General features: G+C 39.9%; 1 protein-coding gene across 10 annotated transcripts in view; it reads left to right on the top strand.

Annotated features, from left to right (window-relative positions):
• ANKS1B (ankyrin repeat and sterile alpha motif domain containing 1B) overlaps positions 1-22,687 on the top strand; it is a 456,219-nt gene that overhangs the window by 209,859 nt on the left and 223,673 nt on the right. For all 10 annotated transcript variants that reach the window (XM_078376055.1, XM_073000243.2, XM_020803323.3 and 7 more), the window contains one exon: positions 13,029-13,127. In XM_078376055.1, the coding sequence (XP_078232181.1) occupies positions 13,029-13,127 (99 nt within the window). The remainder of the gene's footprint in view (positions 1-13,028; positions 13,128-22,687) is intronic.

Here is a 22,687-nt window from a genome sequence, read left to right as displayed (position 1 = left end):
AACAGACATTTCACCAAATAATACAGTTCCTTGTGCAACATTAGTTATGCATGTAGAAAACTTCAACAAGATACTGGTCAATATTTTCTTATTAATATTGCATATTCATACTGGGCTGAAGCATGGTTGTAGTGACATGAACTTCGTCATTTTTTCAGTGATATTTCTTGACTGAAGCAGTTTAATTCAATGGGCTTCAAGTTTAAGATGAGGTGCATGGGAAAAACAGGGAGATGTCTAATATGTTTATTTTTAATATAACCTTATAAAATAAATGACAAGAGGGGAGCAAATTTTCATATGTTATATTGTTGTTGTTTAGTTGCTTAGTCATGTCCGACTCTTCGTGAGCCCATGGACCAGAGCATGCCAGGCCCTCCTGTCTTCCACTGCCTCCCAGAGTTGGGTCAAATTCATCCTGGTAGCTTCGATGACACTGTCCAACCATCTCATTCTCTCTCATCCTCTTCTCCTCTTGCCTTCACACTTTCCCAATATCTTTTCCAGGGAGTCTTCTCTTCTCATGAGAGGGCCAAAGTATTAGAGCCTCAGCTTCAGGATCTGTCCTCCCAGTGAGAACTCGGGGGTGATTTCCTGCAGAATGGATAGGTTTGTTCTCTTTGCAGTCCAGGGGACTCTCAAGAGTCTCCTCCAATATCACAGTTCAAAAGCATCAATTCTTCAGTGGTCAGCCTTCTTTATGGTCCAGCTCTCACTTCCATACATCGCTATTGGAAAAACCATAGCTTTGACTATTCGGACCTTTGTTGGCAAGCTGAGGTCTCTGCTTTTCTTTTTAAGATGCTGTCTAGGTTTGTCATCGCTTTCCTCCCAAGAAGCAGGTGTCTTTTACTTTCGTGGCTGCTGTCTCCATCTGCAGTGATCATGGAGTCCAAGAAAGCAAAATCTCTCATGGCCTCCATATCTTCCCCTTCTATTTGCCAGGAGATGATGGGACCAGTGACCATGATCTTAGTTTTTTTGATGTTGCACTTCAGACCATTTTTTGTGCTTTCCTCTTTCACGCTAATTAAGAGGTTCTTTAATCCCTCCCCACTTTCTGCCATCAGAGTGGTATCATCTGCATATCTGAAGTTGTTGATATTTCTTCCGGCAATCTTAATTCCGGCTTGGGATTCATCCAGTCCAACCTTTTGCATGATGTATTCTGCATATAAGTTAAATAAGCAGGGGGACAATATACTGCCGTGTTGTACTCCTTTCCCAATTTTGAACCAATCAATTGTTCCATATCCAGTTCTAACTGTTGCTTCCTGTTCCACATACAGATTTCTTAAGAGATAGATAAGGTGATTAGGCACTCCCATTTCTTTAAGTACTTGCCATTGTGATAGGGTTCTTCAGAAATTGGTGACAGTTCCTTCATTTTGGCGGGAATGAGAGATGGAGGCGATTTGAACTCTTCAACTTTTTTTCTCTTCAGTGCCTTGATTAATAAGAGTAAACGGATCAAAACTACTTAACTCTGGAATCATTCCATAACTCAGTCTCTTCGGTTCAGACATAAATATTTCACTCCTCGCATCGGGGCTGGACCAAAGTGCTTGCGGTCTGTCATCTGTTGCATTGGAGTACTCCTCACAGCGCACACCGTCCCGCAGCACGGATGTCTCACCCAGTCCCCCTCCAGTGGTGGGGTGTTGCAAGTGGGACTGGGGCGGATTAGCTTACTCCCTCCACTTTGGTTGTGGGGGTAAACCACGACTGTCTATTTTTGTGTCTTCACCACCCTCTCGTCACCCTTGGGAGATGAGGGGTCAGGTAACAATTCCCCCCCCCCCATTTTGAGGTTTGGAAACTCTCTCAGCAGGTCACAGACCTTATTAGCTTTTCGTCCAAACTATCCATTTGCACCGCACTTTCTCTTCTGCTTCTTTCTTTCATGCCTGCTTCCACTCTAAATTCCCGCACTACTTCTTCCTTTTTTATAACCTCTTCCCATAATATCAGATCTTGCTCCTCCCCTTTGTCTCCTTCCTTATCTTCTGCCAAGCATATCTCTATTGCCTTCTCCCCCCTCACTTCATCTTCCTCTATCTTTATGAGTTTTCCCTCACACATCCGGATGTCTCCTCCTCTCTATCCTCTGCTGAGGCTGGCACACTGGCCCTTTGTCCATCACAGCCATAATTTGCTGTGGCCCACATGGTCAAAGGTTTTTGCATAGACAATGAAGCAGAAGTAGATGTTTTTCTGGAACTCCCTGGCTTTCTCCATAATCTAGTGCATGTAAGCATTTTGGTCTCTAGTTCCTCTGCCCCTTCGAAATCCAGCTTGTACTTCTAGGAGTTCTTGGTCCACATACTGCTGAAGCCTACCTTGTACGATTTTGAGCATAACCTTGCTAGCATGTGAAATGAGTGCAATTGTATGGTGTTTAGAGCATTCTTTGGCACTGCCCTTCTTTGGGATTGGGATGTAGACTGATCTTTTCCAATCCTCTCAGTGTAGCACCTTAAGAGATAGGATCTGATATATAGAATATTAATGATACAACTCATCTTATACGGTATCTATGAACATGGGGCAACATGTCCTTGTTGGTCCTCCTCGACATCTCAGCTGCCTTTGATACCGTGGACCACGGTATCCTCCTGGGGAGGCTCTCTGAGTTGGGAGTTGGTGGCCTGGCACTTGCCTGGCTCCGCTCCTTCCTGGAGGACCGCCCCCAGAGAGTACAGCTTGGGGAGAGGGTCTCAGCCCCGTGGAATCTCAATTGTGGGGTTCCACAGGGGTCGATCATCGCCCCAATGCTGTTTAATATCTATATGAGGCCGCTGGACGGGGTCATCAGGGGGTGTGGGGCATCGTGTCATCAGTACGCTGATGACACACAGCTCTACATCTCCTTTACACCAACTTCAGTGGATGCCATCCGGTCTCTCCAGCGCTGCCTGGACACTGTACTGGAATAGATGCAGTCAAATGGATTGAGGCTGAACCCGGACAAGACAGAGGTCTTGAGGGTGGGCGGCCCTTCCGTCAGCGGCATAGGTGACTCCCTCTCCTTTGGAGGGACGACCCTTGCCACAAAGAGTGAGGTCCGCAGCTTGGGAATACATCTGGACCCGGCGCTTACCATGGAAACCCAGGTGGCGTTCGTGGTCCGCTCTGCCTATTTTCATCTATGGCGGATTGCCCAGCTGCGACCATATCTTGATCGGGGGGCCCTCACTACTCTAGTCCATGCGCTCGTAATCTCGAGATTAGACCATTGTAATGCACTCTACGTGGGGCTGTCTTTGAGGCTGACGCGGAAACTTCAGATGGTCCAGAATGCAGCAGCCAGGCTCCTTAGTGGGGTGAGAAAACACCAGCATATCTCCCCCACCCTGGCTGCTTTGCACTGGTTGCCCATCCGTTTCCGCGTTGACTTCAAAGTGCTAATGATCACTTATAAAGCCCTAAACGGTTTGGGACCTCAATATTTGGCAGATCGTCTTCTCCCACCCAGATCTACCTGGATCACCCGATATAGCCAGCGGCGGCGGCTGAGGGGTCTGACGCCGAGAGAGGCCCGGAAGGAAAAAACAAGAAACCGGGCCTTCTCGGCGGTGGCCCCTCGGATGTGGAATGCCCTCCCAACAGAAATTCAGCTGGCATCCTCGCTGGGTGTTTTTAAAAGCCAGTTAAAAACTTGGTTATTCAAGAAGGCCTTCCCTCCAGTCAATTAAGTCTTTCTCTCTCTCTCTCTCTCTCTCTCTTTTGGCTATTCCATCTTGGTAATCCTTTCTTTAAATTAATTGTTTTAAATTGAAATTTGTAATTTTATGATTTTATATATTTTTATACTGTTTTGTTTTATTTTGTAAGCCGCCCCGAGTAGACATGGTCTAGAGGGGCGGGGTAAAAATCAAATAAATAAATAAATAAATAAATAAATAAATAAATAAATAAATAAATAAATAAATAAATAAATAAATAAATAAATAAATAAAAATTTTCAGTGAATATATGAAGAAGCAATCCAATGTTTGTTTTTTTGGGATAAGGAATCCTATTGGCTCAGAATATGCCTTAGCTGTTTAAGTAGAACTGGATGGGAAATGGAAGTGCAAGACATGAGTTAAGAGATGCATAATTTTCTCAGCAGCTTCATTACTCCAGAATTCCAACTAAATATTCTCATCTTGTTTGCATATAGTATAGCCTTATTGAATGCATATTATTGTACTCTGGAGATAGTATTATTAGGTTAGTACTCCGGAGAGTTGTACAATTTAGGCTGTAGTCCTAAATACATTTAGAAGAGAATAAGCACAACTGAACATAGGAGGATCTCCATCTGAGTGAATATGCATAGAACTGCACTTCATCAGTAATAATGTATTACTCCTTCAAAGTTCGAATGAAGTGTTAGAATTATGCATAATTTTTAAAAATAGTCCAACCTCATTTCTGGTGAAGCAAGTATTTCTATGATAACTGGATGGTCAAGCAGAGCACAACATTTTTGTTTCATAATGACATTAACAGAAAAACACAAGACAGCAAAGCTATTGTAATTATGCATACTTCTGAGCATTTGGTAATTCTGATATATTGGATATGTGAAAAATACATAGTAACAAATCGTTTTAAAGTTGAAAATATACAGTATTTTCCTTCTTTCCCCTTTTAACAATGCAGAAATTAATCATTTTGTAAATTCTTTTGCACCAATTGAAAAACAAACTTCTATTTGGAGGTGTGAAACGAGTTTAGCATATTTTTTTCCTTTAAAGTATTATTCTTTAAAGTATTATTTGGAAGTCAAAAACTTCCAAAATGTTCTGCTAAAGTGCATTTGAAAGTGGTCAAAGAAATTATGGGCTCTGCTAGAGTTAGCCTTATTCCATGTTTTGAGTGAGGGTGGAGGGCAGCAGGTGAAAAATGAGAATCTGTATTAGGATATGAGCCATTTTCAACCTATTAGTTTCTACATATATTAGAATCACCATCCCTAGTTTATGATTGCACTGTGGGATTTCGAGTTCATCACATTCCAGATTTGGGAAGGCAGATATAAAGAAAAATAGCACTTTTGAAGAAGCCAGGAATAAATGTGCTAATAAGGGTCAGAGGTGACAACCTACATGCCTTCATCAACCCTACTGTTCATTTTAAAGCTGATGATTTAACTAGCAAATTGCATATGTCAGTTCATTTAAGTAAAAGTTTTGCCAGTTGAAACATGGAAAGGAACAAACTCATCTCCCCATGTCTAATGTTTAACTCCACTAAACTAATGTGCAGACGTAACATTTCAAGCTCTATGTCTAGCTCTCATTTTACAGCCACAAAAATATCATAGAAAGTCCTCTTAAACGCTTTGCTAAATGAACTGTATCCACTGTATTTTCTTCTAATCTACGAAGGGGATAACTATGTATTATCAAGAAAAGAGAATACAGTATATAATTAACCTGGCATGACTTCTTGTTGAGAAATACTTGCTGGCTCTCAGTAACCACCACATTCTTAGTGCTCACAGGCAGGCTGTTTAATTATATATTTTAGAACATCTCATGGTATTGATGTCAGGGTATCTGGTCAGTAATCACTCCTATTCTGTGTTCCCCATTTTCAAGATGGGAACGTTGACCTTTTTTGAAGTCTTCACAGACCTCAACTGTTCCCCAAGAATTCTCAGAGATTATATATAGAGGCTCTATGTCTGCCAGTTCTTTTAGTACCTCTGGATGTAATTCATCTGATCTTGGAGACCAGAATTTCTTTAAAGTAGCTAGATGTTCCTGCCCTTTCTCCTCACCTATATTAGGCTGCAGTCCTCACTAAGCTGTGCACCATTTTTCCTCAGGGAGAAGATGCAGGCAAAGTTAGGTGTGAAGCAGTTCTGCTTTCTTTCTGACATGTGTTAACACTTCTCCATCCTTTCCAGGCAGTGGGCCCACTGCTTCCTTGATCACCCTCTTGCTCCAAGCATAGCTGAAAAATCCTTTTTGTTATTTTTAACCTTTTTTTTCCAAGAGAGGTGAAAGTTTAGACATTTCAAGTGTTAGTCCTCTTGACCTTCGCTGTACAAATACTGGCTGCTTGTACCCTGCCTTGGATATGTGCCCCTCTTGCCACTTTCTATACATCCAAGCTCATCTGAAAGCTCCTTAGGTAACCATCCTAGTTTTTTTAGGGGTCTCCAACTTTTCTTTCTCATAGGAATTTTTGTGTGTGGTTATTACTTAGTATTAGAGATGGGTGGACATAATGAGAGTCTGGCCCCTTGGGGTCAGACCATCCACTCACCTGTCCACTGCTGCCAGTGGCTCTGCGCTCCCTTCCAATTGCTCTGAAGCTCGTGATCGACTAGCCACTAATCAGCCTGGCAGGGAGGCTAGTCTTCCCTCCTTCTGCCAGGAGTGGCTAGTCAACATCAAGCTCCAGAGCAATTGGAAGGGAGTGCAGAGCCAGCTGCAGCAGTGGATGGTCTGGCCCCCTCGTTATGTCTGCCTGTGTGTGAGTATTCATATTTGTATACCCACAAATATGAATACCGCCATCTCTACTTAGTATCTTACCTTTGTGAAACTCCCATCTCTTGTGAACTTTACTTTTCAAAATATTTTTGACACAGTGACTGAAATCCAGTAGTAGGCCTATTGAATCAGTGAAATTGATGGAAGGATGTACTCACCAAATCCTCACTTACACAATGGGCCTAATCCAATTGTGACTTACTGTATTTCAGCCACTAATTCCTTAGCTTTATTGAAATCAGCTTTCTGAAAATCCAAAGAGTTGCTGTCTTATTTTCAGTATTACCTTTCCTTAGTATTAGAAATCCAAAAGAATGTGGTCATTTCTCCTTAAGGTTTCTACTATTTCCACCTTGGGTCCAAACTGTCTAAATGACTACATCTCCCTTTATAAGCCTGACCAGGTTTTAAAATCATCAGGAGAGTTCTTTTCTCTCTTTCCTGCCATTCTCACAGGTGTGTTTGATAAGGACACAAGAGAGGACCTTCCATGTTGCTGCTTCCAAGTTGTGAAACTTACTCCTGTGAGGTTGGTCCCATCTTTGCTGTCCTTCTGCAATCAGGCAACCACCTTTATCTTCAGGCAGACTTTTTCTTAGAAACTGGCTAAGAGGGTTTAAAAACAAAAATAAAACAGGTGTTTTCCTCCAGAATAATTCAGTTTAAAGCCCTCTGGATCAGGTTTGCAAGACTCCTAGCAAAAACATTTTCCCCAGTGCCTGAGAGGTATAACCCATCTCTAACCATAAGTTCTTCTCTATCGAAGCATAGACTATGGCCCATGTAGCTAAACCTTGCCTGACAATACTGCATGCACAGCTTGTTGTTCACTTCCAATATTCTTGTCTTTTCCTGGGCCATTATCTTCAACAGGAAGGTATGATTTTTTTAAAAAAAAGCTGTCTTAATTGGACAATTGGAGGAAGGCCTCAGTGTAAACATATTCAAAGGTACTTGAGAAAGAATAAAGTTACCTGTGTGACAGTAAACTCACAGGAAATAGTGGTCCAAATTCTCTTACATAGTTATGCTGACGCAGCACAAATGGCAAAATGTTTGGAGGTGAATTGCCCCAGAATGAGAAACCAACCTTAGATATTATCAGTAGCATACTGAGTTGTATGTCTCAGTGCACAACTAAAATGTCTATGGTAATTTCTTAACTTGGAAAAATTTGCCTCCAAAAGTTATGCCATGTGTGCAGCTATGCATGAGGACTTAGACCTGTTATGGTTAACAGATGATCATCAAGAAAGATTACATTTCTCCCTATCAAGCCCAGGAGATGTCATTTTTCAGGATACACACTTTCTTAGACATTAGTTGGCTCCTGATCTTAAAATGTAGGCCAAAATCTACTAAGTCAGCAACAGCTTTTATACCCTACCTGTCTCCATGATAGAAACTATTAGACATTGGGAATAATAAGAAAACATAAGCAGCTAGCCTTTTGTCAGGTAGAAATTCCTGTTCTCATGAGATACCACCATGAACATTTTTATCACACCTGGGGAAGAAGCCCAATTAATAGAGTCACAGTATCCCTTATACCAGTGATGACTTAACTGAAAAGGTATACTAGTAATAAATGGTATTAATGTATCATAGCATGAATATAGCCCTTATATGCACAAATGAATGGTGACAAGACAGACAGGAAGATTCACACTTTTGCTAATCTCTACATGGGCAGCTGTGAAGCAGATTCCTTCTCCATCCTTCAGTTGCTTCCTTGTCACTTGTAGCATATTACAGGCTGTATCTGGCAAATGCCATTTCCTACACATAGATCAGAAGGATGGAATAATAGTCAGTATGCCTGATGAACCTTGGAAAGCACTCCATTGCATCTTGAATTTCCACATGAGGGAGACAGCAGCGTATCTCCTGACACCCTCTGCCTGATACTCAAAGCCCTGCTTCAGTTGCCTCCAGAAAGGAGGTATCCGCTGCAACCACATATCTCATCTGGAAAGAATACAGTACTTTAAATATTTGATTTTTCCTTAGCCCCACATGCCTTTGTTTAACTTCATTCCCCTCCCTTTCCTACCTTTGACTATTTTAAAGGACTTTCTAAAATTTTCTATTCAAAAACAAGGGTCCCAAACTCTTTCCCCCTGGATTCCTAAATGAACATTTCAAACACAATTAATTTTACAGCTCATGTATTACATCTGGTATGTTTATTAATCTGATTTTTTACTCAGAAATAGTCAGCCTGACTATTAATAGAAAGTATCATTCTGAATTGATGCTAGTACAATCATTGAAATGGAGCCATTTATACATTTGTACAGATATTATCCTTATATAGCCATACTTCTACATTGTCTCAAAAGTGAGAGGAAGTGAGAACTAGAAATTCCAGAATTCACCAATCAATAGAAAGTCCCTTAATTCCTTCCCATTTCATGATAGATTATATTCTAGCTCTGTGTCGACAGTCCAGCCCCAAGGTTTTTTTTTTAATTATTGTAAGCCACCCAGAGACCTCTGGGTAGTGTGGGCGGCATATAAATTGAATGAATGAATGAATGAATGAATGAATGAATGAATGAATGAATGAATGAATGAATGAATGAAGCTATAACTGAAGCCGTGTTCTTCTTAAATGTTCTACATATTTGGAGCTTTCTGCTGAGCTGTTCACAATATTCTGTGATGTCTTCAAAAAGAAGAGTGTTGCCTTTCTCTGAGGTCCATGAGATGCTTCAGACTTTATGTACAAATATTAGATTTTAACTTGCATTTACCTTCCCTTTTTGCTCATCAAGTATTTGTGTTTTTTCCCAAGTGATGTTTTTGCACTTTTTCATTACTCCAAGCCTTCTCTCCTTAGATGTTTAACTGTAGATGGTTTCCATATCTAGAGTAATTCTGTTGTTAGAATTAAGGAGCATAGGCAATGCGAAATATTCATAGTCCTTTTCTAGACTTTCAGTTTCATTTTAAAAAATGATGTCTCATTTGTAGTTATTCCTTTTGGAGTTTGTCAGCGGTTCTTTTGTTTTTGTAGAACTTGATATCTCAGCCCTTTATTACTTTTAGGACCTTTGTCAGGAAAAACCCACTGAAATAAAAAAGTTGAGGTGAGTTTCCCATGAGGAAGACCTGAAGGTGATATAAGAGTCAAAACACTTCGGGGTCTGAAAAATAATAAAACTCTTTAAATATAATCAATGGCATTCTGAGGGTTTTTCTCCTTGGCTTATACACCTTAGTGAATGCCTGCTGGTTCTTGCTTATTTCCTTTATGAACCATGCCAATGAAACCTTTGTCTTTCAGAGCATTATGAGTGTGTGATTATAGGAAATTCCTTTGAACATAAAGTGTGGTGCTGTTATGAAAAATCCTGGAAAACAGGGCGATGGGGTTTGTTCCACTTTAACTCTATTTTATTTATTTATTTATTTCATTAGATTTATACCCCAATGGTCTACTCTGCGCAGCATTACAAAATTTAAAAAAAAACAATAGAACCAATAGACGTAAAAATCCAAGGTGTTAAAATGTAAATATTAAGATACAGCAGGAGGGAAAGCCTGCCTAAATAGCCATGTCTTAAGTTTACTTCGAAAGACACCCAGCCAGTGAGATCTCTACGGGCAAGTTGTTCCAGAGGCGAGGGGCCACTGCCGAGAAGGCCCGGTTCCTCATTCTTTCCTTCCGGGCCTCCCTCGGCATTAGGCCCCTCAGTCGCCTGCCCTGGCTAGAACGAGTGTCTCTGGCAGAACTGGGTGGGAGAAGGCACTCTGCCAGATATTGAGGTTCTAAAAACTATTTCAATAGTTCTGTCATTGTGTGTACACCAGGATGCAGTACTAGCATCTTGAGTCCAAAGAAAATTGATCAAAAGCTCAGATGGGTTCATAAATGCTATTATTATTTTTATGGTTTCTCTAATTTGATACATTTAAGGAATTATCAACTTGAAAGTATTGATAACTGAAACGTTAAAGAGATTTTAGCTGGTTTTATTCAATAGTGGTTCTTCTTTATTTGATTACCCCCCCTTTTTTAAAAAAATTGCACATTGAACTGGCCCTTCAAATATGTTCGAAATATTCCAGGTGCAGTTTTTTTTGCTAGAGCATGTGTTTAGTCATCCCAGTTATTTCAGTCACTTCTTGTGAGTTTATAATCTGGCTATAATAATGTGTGCCTAGATCATATGAAAGCAGAAAAACTTGCTAGATAGTAAATGAAAAGTTTATCATCATATGATGAAGCATATCAATCCTGTTTACTGTAACAAAATATGTGGGGGAAAATTACAGTGTGAACAAAAATCTCATGCCTATTGCAAACAAATCTATTCTTTTGTGTAGTCATATCTCTACCTATTTTTTCTGCCTAAGTTCAAAATGACTGAAAATAATATAAATATAGTTAGTTGCCCATGCTCCTCTACAACCAGTCCAGGCCCTGGGCAAGCAACTCACACTACCAAAATCTACCCTCAGACATCACTGCTATTCCACAAAGATGGTTCACCAGTGTTCCAAAGATGGAAGAAATCAGTCTAATATGACTTCTCCTTTTTGAGAAGCCATGTAGAGCTGAAATTGCTATGATAAAGATGGTGATGTCAGAATATCTGAAACTACAATTTTAATAGGTTTATTGGGGGAAAGCGACATTTTTATCTGAAAGTGTCATCACAGCATAACAGCCCATCTGGTATCCTGAAGAAAAAAAGCCTTTTCAAAGTTAATGAAAAATCTACTCAAATAGGAGGAAATACCCAGAGACGAAAAAATCATTGTGCTTTGGAAGGAGATAGATATTCTATATTTATCATTATAAAGAGAAGTGAGCTGCATTACTGCAAATACATATTTGGGAAGTATTATTTCTCATCAGTTCTCAAGAACCTTTCTGGTGTAAATGGAAATGTGTTCTCCATTCCTTGCATAAAAGTCAGACATTTCTTAAAACCACATCAGTACTTCATAGAACGAACCTTCTTTTTTTTTTCAAGGGGAGGGGTAGTTATTGAAAGCCCAACTCCATTTTCTATCCTACAAGAAATCAACAATGGATTTATATTCCATCTACCTCCAATTTATATCCTTTTACTACATCTGATGGTCATGTCTTTTTTTCCCCCTAAAGCTGGCTCAAAAATGAACTTCTGGTGTTTTTTTAAAGGCTGCCTCAAAGGAGAGATTAGCTTTTAAGTCCCTTCACACCAACCTTTCTCCAGTTCGAATCAAAATCCAAACCAGCAGAAGATTTCTATCTTCCCTCTTCTCATTCCCACCAACCTCCTTTTCCCTACTTATCCCCAAAGAATCCTCCTGTCAGCTCCCCTTCGCTCAATAATTCTTCAAATAGATATTGCCCTGCCACTACCCAGAATAAAAAGGAAAGACACAGGTGACATGTTTTACTGGTGCCACATATTTATTGATTAACAGTTTAAATCACCCTACCCTTCAGTGGGGCTTCCCAGAGTGCAGATCCTTGGGCAGAAGCAGGAGTCCTCTGTGACCTTGTCCCCTCAGCCTCAGTGTCTTGCTGTATACTTGCTGCAGCTGGTCACTTGCAAGGGTCAGTGGGAGCTGTCGGCTTATAAAAGACCTCCCCATACCAATGCCTTCTTCTCTTTATTGTGTTTGAGGCTCTTACCTGTGAATACTGTAGATCCAGTGCTAGTGTGAGCTAGCTGCTTTGGCACAATATAGGAACTTTTGGCTTGTTTTGGCCTTTACTCACCTGACTGATATTCTGAATAAAAGATGGCAGACTCTTCTTCTTCTTCTTCTTCTTCTTCTTCTTCTTCTTCTTCTTCTTCTTCTTCTTCTTCTTCTTCTTCTTCTTCTTCTTCTTCTTCTTCTTCTTCTTCTTCTTCTTCTTCTTCTTCTTCTTCTTCTTCTTCTTCTTCTTCTTCTTCTTCTTCTTCTTCTTCTTCTTCTTCCCTATATTGACCATTGGAGGGTGTAGCTGTTGTATACAGGCAGAGATTCACAGAGAGTACAAGGCAGTGGTGGTAAACTCCTGTGGGCATCTTTAGGTGACAAGTGAAGGCACCTCAAATAATGGAATTCAGAGGCTGGTCTGGATGACCCCCTTAGAAACCAGCACAGGTCACAACATATTTAAAGTGCTCCTGGGGCTTGTAGGGGGGAAATATGGTGTCCCAAAAGTGGGTTGGTCAGAGTATACATACATTCCATATTCATTCAATATAGGATCAAAGACAAATGTAACTTTAGTTTGATACTGAATTCTTTTTTAAAAAAAGGAACTATGAATCTTAAACTTAAACTTTACAGGAATTCAGTTTTGCTATTGCATTCCCCTGCTTTCTTTCTTGAGAGATGTGTGAATAACTGACATACTTTAAATAATTGCTGGTACTATAGTAGTGATATTTTCTGTACCTGAACATAAGTATAATTATAGCTTTGGATCCAGAATCAGTTATACTCAATTCTGGTTATTTCACTTGAAATTAGTGGGACTTCATTAAAATATTTTAAAAACTATTAAAAATGCTTGCCAATCTCTTTTTCTATTTCTTTTAGGGAAGCAATGTTATGGAGGATCAGGATCTCTTGGAAATTGGAATTCTTAATTCTGGCCACAGACAAAGAATTCTACAGGCAATTCAGCTTCTTCCAAAGGTATCCTGTACTTGTCCATTCATTCATTATGTCCATTCATTGTCCATTCATCCAGTGCTTAAACGAAGAAGTATTCAATTTAAAAATAAAATGCTATTCTCAATATTGCCCTCCTTGGCCTTATTATCTCATAAAAATGTTATTTAGTCCTTTTAGCATTTGTAATATATAACTCTTACCATAGCCTTTTCTGTCAACATTCCATGTAAGGGGAGAAATAGCTGAGAAAGAAAAAGTCTTGGAACACTTTTATATGATGATCAAATGGCAAATGAGTTTACTAATTCTGCTTTGAGAATCTCTTTTGTATAATTTTTTTTACTTATGTACTTCATAGTCTAATGAAATGTTTTTAGCATATTGGTATCACCTTAGGAGTCTAGGAAACAACACTGTTTACAATATTGGCTTTATTCCCTAATAAGAGTGTTCTGTGATACAACCAAGTGCAGACAATTGTAATACTGATTTCATGCTCCTTTACACGAAGATGCATTGGTTTAAATAGTGGCTGATACGGGACTGCTTGTGTGTTGGAGATGCTGCGTACATGGGCTGCACTTTTCACAAATGAGCCAGCACATATGCCATCTGAGCCAGCAAAGAAATATGTCTTTGTGGAATTGTTAGACTGACAGGACCACCTCCTGCTAGAGGAATCTTTGTTCAGTGTGGATATAGAGCTCCCAAACAGAAAATCCACCAAGACTTAATGGACAGCAGGATCCAAGATGAAACAGAACCCTTGGAAATAAGGACTCAAAACCCATTTCAGAGGAAGGAGGCTGTGCAGAAGAATCAGAATCAGGGCTACCTCCTTCCCATGAGAGTAGTGATACTTAGAGAGGCAGGACAGCATGGCTTCACAAGACTGTAGTGATTAATATTTAGAGAATAGACAACCCCAGATATTGAGACTTTGTTGTGCTAACAGCTTCTGACCAATTTTAGCTGTGCATGGATGGGAAATTACCAGTGTCTGCTTAAAAGAAATATTGATAGAAACAAATATTGTTGGAAATAACATGCCCTTCAAGGGAAGACCTTGGATAGAAAAGGAGTGGAAGCTAGCCCTCTGGTGGTGAGCAGAATCTAAGACTTAAAATCTAAGATTTAAAACAGAGTTCTGTACAGCCAGTTGGTTTGAATAGAACTGGACAAATAAAAATTGTAGAAGTGTGTGTGTGTGTGGGGGGGGTAAAATTAACAAAAATAAAATTATTGTGCTTTGATATCAAGAAGCCTCCCTTTGCTAGAGGAGTGCTTGTTCAAGCAGGGTAAGAGCACATGAAAAAGAAATACTGGAAGTTAAGTTAGGAGCTAAATGAGAAGAAAAGGATGAACATATTGAAGGCCATCTGGAAGAGGAAGGAAGTTGAGAACTGGGAGGAATGAAGGGAAGCTGATTATCTAAGGAAGTGGGTGATGAGAAAACATCTTGGATATGTATCAAGTGAAAGTGAAGGAGAAACAAGAGAATCCCAAGGCCATCATGATTGGCATAGTTTATCTTTTCCCAGCATACCAGAAAAGTGACAGTGTTTAACCACTGAAAAGGGGCATGTGGTAGTTTATAGCACTTAATTTGGATCAGATTTCTTAGTATACAAACAAACAGTATGGACAGCTAAAGCTTGAGAATGTTAGAGGTTATGAAGAAGATGACTGTTGGGTACAGAAGAGGTTCAGCCCCTGACCGCAACTAAACTAAAGATGAAAGCTGTGTGGAAGTGATATAATATGATATTTAAGCAGTTAGATTGTCAGTTTTAAACCACTGGATGGATGGACCCAAACCTTCAAACCAATCCTCGGCATCATTACATGGAAACAACTGTACAATTATTTGCTGGAAGATTACAAGGGGACTGTACAAGATTTAAAGAAAACTAAACACAGTGGCCCAAACAGCACAGGCAGAGAATATTATCACTCTTGGTAAACATAACTCTGGAAAGAAATTCACTGAGAGGAAGCTTGCCAGAAGGCAAGCTCATCAAAAGTACATTAAAGGGACCTTAATGGAGTGGAGATTTTTTGTTGTTTTAACGTCTTGGGGAAATGGCTTTCTGTAAATGGTTTGTTCATCTAACATTGTATGGATATTGCCACTGTTGCTTTGAAAAAAAGGTAACAAAAGAACTTGCACCCAAACCTCCAATGCTCTCAATCTGCCCCTCTTTGATTTAGCTACCGCAGTTGCACCTGAGATGCCCACACATTGCACTAATCTCAGAGACGCAGTGGGTGTTCCTATATTTCACTACTCTCCCCCCCCCATCCTGAACTAATTCTAAGTAAGTATCGGGAACCTATGTTCCTAAAGGACAGAGAGTTAGTAGCTGGTGTGCTTATATTATTACCATTTGCTTTATTTTGAGATGCCCCAACTGAATTCCATCATGCAAAAATATGCCAGTCTTTCAAATGTGACTCTCCTCCCCCACATAAGGCAAAAATACCAATTTTATATGAGAGCTAAGAAAGATTTGGGAACAGTAGGGTTCACATTAAGACATTTCCTGCTTTTTGTACTGGAAATATTTTTGGCAATAATAGAGCTAGGCTGGGGATGTGAACAAAGCAATAAACATAATGCATAAGTAACTTTAATGGGTAAGTTCAGTCTCACATAGATTCATATAGGATCTTAGGCTTAGAAAGTCTGTACTCTAGTGGAAACAGATATAAGTGTTAATCCCTGAAGTGTTGAATTCTTTTAAAGGAATAAAATCCCTCCTCTGAGTTCCAACAGGAACTACATGCTTAAAGAAGTGTGAAAGAAAGAGAAAAAATTATCTTGCAACCCCACCCTTGCATTGATATATGCAGGCAGATTCAGTTTTATAGGTTTCCCATTGGAATATGGACTTGATTGTGTCTTGCAATGCCAGTCAGTTTTTCCATGAAAACCCATGACCCAAGCTTCTTAGTCTAGCTTGTGAATCTCATGACAACAAGGAATTTTGTAAGTAAAGGAGAGACTTTCACTGAACTACCACTACTTGCTGCTACTGAGGAAAACACTAAGATGTCTTGTCAAAAAGTTCATAACCTGCAGAAAGTATGAAACTTCAATGTCAAGTCTCTACTCAGGATAGAAGTTCTTTTCTGAAGATTAGCCGTTGGGATTTTCCTTGATCCATGCACAACGGGGGAAAATAAAGAATACTTCTGAAATTCTTTCTTGCTGAAGTTCTGTCTGGATTTTCGGATTTTGAATTACCAGATTTTATCAGATAATTTCAGATGGTTTTGTTCTGTCGTTTCTGTCTGTGGTTTTTGCAACTTCAGAAAGCACTTCATACAATTAAACAACATCTAAAAGCTGGGAAGACCAAAAAACAAACAGAGGACAGACGTATAACACTTGTCTTCTCAGAAATTTACAGGTTCTCTGCTCCAGAACAACTACCAGGACTCTCAGTTCCACTGCTGCTAGAACAAGGTAAGCGAGGGAGGAAATTATTTGGGTGCAGAGAATGGGGCAAACCACCTTTCCATTCCAAAACTACTAAATTTATTTATTTATTTATTTATTTGTTTAACTTATATGCCACCCACACTAACCAAAGGTCTCTGGGCGGCTTACAACAAGTTAATACAGTAAAAAGATTAAAAAGCAGAACAATTAAAATACAATTTAAAATGCAGTGCTCTAAAAACTGGCATCAGAACCCACAGTTGCAGAGTGCCCAAACACCAGTACAGCCAGGGTATTTGCCTGGGCTCTCCTGTATCTGAGGAATGCTGTGGGAAGGGTGTCACAAAAATGCTTGGCGATTGCCAAGCTGTTAGAAATGGGATGTTGTGATAAGTGTGGCTAGTGGCAAAGCATTGATTTTACTCAATATCGAGAGACAAGAAAATTGGCCATTAGTCAAGAATTGAGTACACATCAGAAATGGAATCTGAGCCCTCAGACTCCAACCCACTCCCTTGAACCCACAGTGCTGTCTCTTGTTAAATGACATGTACCTCACTCACACTTACACTCACATTCACACTGGCCCATAGGGTGCCTAAAAGCATGCTTGGGAGAGGAAACAAAGAGTACGAGGTCAGAAGACAGATTTGATGCCTGGAATAAAACTTTGTTGTGGAGTCCTTGGTGGGCATGAAAAGGATAGCATGTTATTCATGGGCACTGTATTGCTGACCCAGCTTGCATGAAACAGAGTAAGATGACCCAGAAACTTGGGTCGGTATGTAACCAGTTTGTGAATGAAACTTGGGTGTTCTGATTGTCAACATCCAATAAGTGTCCAGAGATGGTACAGAAGATGATGGGTACAAACCTACTAAACTGAATCGAGGAACTGCAGAACTACTGTTGGTCAAGAGATCTAGAAATCTCTGAAAGTTTTTTCAGCTGTGGCAATAAAATTGTAGAAGATCTCCTCCTCTTCCTCTTTGATTATGCCTATTCTGAAATTGGGATGTGGCTGATCTAAATAAAGATGTTATGCTGTATTCGCATAAATCTCTAAGGGTACTTTAGCCAATGCAGTTTTACTCTTTATTGTGTCTTTTCCCATTTATTTTACTTAAAAGCTCAGCCCTGTGATCAATTACTAGTCCCTTTATCTTTTGGTATTCAGCCTGGCTTTGGTTGTTACAGCATGCCTTGGGGTTGCAAATTTTCCATCACCCTGCTGAGCTGAGGTTTTGATCAGCAGCTTTGGTTTTTTTCAGTGGCTGTTTCCCATTGTTTTGCCTTGTTTCTTTATGGGATTTTTAAACTGTTTAATTTGTCTTGTAAGGCAAGCCCTAACAAAAAGTTTTACATTAAAAATATTGAAAGAAATACAACAGTAGAATAACATAATAAGAATAGCAACAGATAAATTATACATAGTGAGCCACAAATAAGATCAGTGAAAACCTCGGAAGATTTTTAAAGAAAGCCTTTGGACCGCAAGAAATCCTAAATGAGATCTTTTACCACCAAAATGCCTTGTTATACAATTGGGTAAGTGGTAGACTGAAGAACAGGACTTCTGAGGTCAGTTATATTATCCAGTTGTATCTCTGTGGGATGTCCTTGAAAGAGTCTGGTAATAATTTAGGATTTTAAATGTTAATACCAGCACATTAAACTGAGCTTTGAAATAAATGAAAAATAACTGTAACTGATAGAAAACTGATGCAGTATTCAATATGTATATGAGGGGGTCTCTGTGTCATCAGTATGCTGATGACACCCAGCTCTACCTCTCCTTTTTCCAACTGCAGTGGATGCTGCTCTGTCCCTTGAATGCTGCTTGGGGACCGTTCTGGAGTGGATGAGGGCAAATGGACTGAGGTTGAATCTGGACAAGACTGAAATCTTGCATGTGGGCAACCATGGCGTCAGTGGGTTGGAAAACTCCCTCTCCTTTGGGGGAGTGTCTCTTCCCATGAAGAATAAGGTTTGCAGCCTGGACATCTGTCTGGACCCGGATCTCACCATGGAAACCCAGGTGATATCTGTGGTCCAGGTAGCCCATTTCCATCTTCAGAGGATTGCCCAGCTGCTTCCCTATCTAGACATAGGGCACTCATGACTTTGATTCATGCCCTCGTAATCTCAAGAATAGACTACTGCAGCGCTCTCTATGTGGAACTACCCTTGAGGTTGATGCAGAGACTACAACTGGTCCAGAATTCGGTGGCCAGATTAATAATTTGGGTGAAGAAATTACAGCACATCTCTGCCATTCTGGCCACACTTCATTGGCTACCAGTTTGTTTCTGCATTGACTTCAAGGTTATGATTATAACATTCAAAGCTTTAAATGGTTTAGGACCTCGGTACCTAGCAGAATGCCTGCTTCCAGCCAGATCTGTCCATAATACCCATTCTTCACAGGCAGGGCGGTTGAGGGCCTTGATCACAAAGGAGACCTGGAGGGAAAGAACAAGAAACTGGGCCTTCTTGGCAGTTGCCCCCCACCTGTGGGACAATCTGCCCATGGAGATCCTCCTGGCACCCTCGCTGGATGGGTTTAAACGAGCATTGAAGACTTGGCTCTTCCACTAGGGTTTCCCTGAGCATTAAGTTTTTTATATCTCAGCTTCCCTTTCATCATCCTTCTTGCCATCCTTTCATCATCCTTTTTATCATCTTCATAGCCATCTGTTTTACCATATTTTTCTGTGTATAAAATGACGCTTTTTCCTTAAATAATTTGAGAAAAAAATTGAAAGTTGTTTTATATAAACGGAAAGCAGCTCTTCACTGCTGCCTTTTGCGAAGGCACAGGGCTTAGCAAAAAGGAAAGGGAGGCATTCCTCTCTTCCTTTTTGCTAAGCTCTGTGCCTTCTCAAAAAGCAAGGAAAAGCGGCAGTCACATTGACAGCGACTTTCCTTGCCTTTTGCCAAGGCACGGGGCTTAGCAAAAAGGGAGCCCTTTGATCCCTGCTTTTTCTAATTTGGGGTTAGAAAAGGGGGGTATCTTATACATTGGGTCATCTTATAAATGGAAAAATACAGTAATTTATCCTACTAGTTATTGTATCTGTTGAATATTTGTATTATTTTTATCATGTTTTGATGTTGTGTTTTTTGTCTTGTTATTAGTCGCCCAGAGCGGCCTTGTTGCCAGATGGTGCAGGGTATAAACAAACAAACAAACAAACAAACAAACAAATAAATAAATAAATAACATGATCAAACTGCCTAGTTCCTGTAAGCTTCTGGTGTCAAAATTATGCACTGGTGAAATTGTTTCATAATGACAGTGAATTGTTTATAGTTTGTTTTCTGTTGTATTGTATTTTTTTCAGTTCCACTACCTTTTGTTTTCTTGGGCCAAAAAACAGAATAAAAATAACAAATATAAATTAACTCAATGGCCATGTGTCACTGAACCTACCTGTTGCAACTACTAACTATCATCACCATATTTTCATATCTTTCTTCTTTTGCCACAGAAACACAGGTCGAATTCTGATGTATTTATGAGGTGCTATGCAGACTGCAAGTGAAGCCTACAACAACAGTGACGAGAGAAGCCAACCAGTTTTGCTTTCCGCATTTGTCTTCTCTGATGTCCCTTACTTTTCTAGAGTACATAATGGATACTAATGTAACTCTGACCATTATGAAGTTGTGGTGGGGGAAAAAATGTCCCTGTTGCTCTCTGGCATAGGTCCCAGAAAGTCACAGACTTTTGCAGTATCATTCTCCTGCAATTCTGTTGAAACTCATTCTGCAAATGATGCTGTTCAAATAAAGTTGTGATTATTTCTGCTGTGCTTCTTTTTTCATAATGGTTAACAAGTTAATCACCAATACTTCAACAGTTTCTTTCCTCAGGCATCTCCATCATAAGACATACACATTGGGATGGTTGTGGGGTGAGGTTCTCCATGGCCACCTCTAGCCAAGACTGAAGATCTGCATCTTCCCCATAACATTGACATAGGAAGATTAGTGAGGCTGAGGGAGTGGTCTCTTGCAAAGCAACAGCTTTTCTCAGCAGTTAAATCTTTGCCTGATCTTCCCAAGTCACTGATACTATGTTTGTCTACCAAAAATGTGTAGGAGAAGAAGAATTGTTACCAGGATGATATGTAACAGAAATTAACTATTACAAAAATAAATGTGCAGGGTATGACTGGGTGGGATGAAAGGGGCTCGCCAACATTTTAAAAATCCTGGAGTATGACCCTTATCTCTGTGGGGTATTGGTCCATGTGCTGTTCACTCTGATTGACTGTCACACTGAACATTTGAGTGTAGGGCTTCTTGTACACCATGTTTATTCTGGTGAGCTAAAATGCTGCATAGACCCCTTTAGCAGTAGACTATTTGGTTAGGAGCTCTCTAATACATAGGGATAGAGGGGGAAAGAAGGCAGGCCTTCCCTTCTGTCACTGCTTAGTTTACTTTGCCATCTTGTATCATATTATGCTGCTGTTATCTTATATTGCTGTTTTTATGAATTTGTTGTAATTTGTTGTTAGCCGCCCAGAGTAGACTTTTGTCTAGATGGGCGGGATATAAATTAAATAAATAATTAAAAATAAAAGAAGGGTGTGTCAGGAGCTTGGCTCCTAGGAGCCTTTATGGGCTTCTCTTTTTGATTGTCACTACCTACAAAGGAAAGTGTTGCTCTGGGGGGATTACTCCTCCTACCTCTCCCAATGTTGATATTGACCTCTTGTTACCAGGCGATCATCATTGTTCTCCTAGCCAACTCATGGATTCTGCATGGAAACATATTGTCCGCAGTACCATGTGCTTGGGGGACATCCTCTTGTCTCTTGAAGCTACTTGTGTGCTGTATATTAAGGTAGGTATGCTGAGACTCAGTGGTATCCTAAGGCTGTACAACCATCTATGGATTGCCTTTCTAATATTTCCTTTTATGTGGAACACCCTGGAATTCTCTACTGTAACATTTATGTTACAATAGAAGAAGAAGATCTGGAGATATGGTCCCTGACATGGTGGATGCTGGTAGAGTCAAGAGTGTTCTGGGGCTGTCAAAGTTGTATTAGCTTTGTGTATTTTGCTGTTGTTGTGCTGCTGATTTTATTGGTGCTCAGGTATGGGATTGTAACCCTGGTATTTATCAAGTGGTACCGATGTACAGGGACCATAGAACTGCCTGTAAGGCTATGGTTGAAATCTAATAATAAATCATGATTAGAGTAAGTTCATTGAATAAGTGGGACTTATGGAGGAGTTGACTCACCAAATGCCACTAGTTCAACAGGCCTGGTCTAGTTGTGACTTCACTACTGGATTTCAGCCAGTCTCAGTTTGACATTTGTTATCACATTTTTCCTAAACAATTAAGCACTATTAAACTAATACCAGTTTTCAACTTTCAAGCCAAGTTCTATCTAATCATTACAGAAATTAAATAACTCATAGCATGATTTGTATGCCAGAGAGTAATCTTGGCAGTACTCTCAAATATGCACAGCAAATATTTTTGAATTCTTTCTTACAGCAGCCCTGTGGCACAGTGGTTAAATTGCAGTTCTGCAGCCAAAATTCTGCTCACGACCAGGGTTTAATCCCAGGTGGTCAGCTGGAGGTTCACTCAGCCTTCCATCCTTCCAAGATTGGTAAACTGAGTACCCAGTTTGCTGAAGGGAGGAACAATGTGTAGCCTACATAATTAAATTCTAAACCACCCAGAGAGTGCTTTAAGCACTATATAAACAGCGTGCTTTGCTTTTTCCATTTGCTTTTACTCATCCTACAAGGGGAATAACAAAAAATATGTAGGGTAACGTAAAAGTGATTTTATACCAGTATTTTAGAGATTGTGGGAATCTATGGTCCTCAAGGTGTTGTTTGAATACAGTTCTAATAAGCCTTAACTAGCTTAGCCAGAGTTGAAGCATGATGGGAATGGGAGCTGAGCAGCATGTGGAAAGCCACAGGTTTCCCAGCCCTGATTTAGAACAATTAACATTACATACTAAACCTTTTAAAAATATCAACAACTATATTTTGCTTTTAGAACATTATTAGTTTCTGTGTACACACACAAACACAGACACAGACACAGACACACACACAAAAGTGTTTTATGCTATGTTGTGGGCTTTTTTGGTAA

Source organism: Pogona vitticeps, chromosome 5, assembly GCF_051106095.1.
Source record: "Pogona vitticeps strain Pit_001003342236 chromosome 5, PviZW2.1, whole genome shotgun sequence".
Classification (NCBI taxonomy): Eukaryota; Metazoa; Chordata; class Lepidosauria; order Squamata; family Agamidae; genus Pogona; species Pogona vitticeps.
The sequence above is the reverse complement of the archived record's forward strand: the minus strand, read 5'-3'. Positions and strand labels throughout refer to the sequence as shown.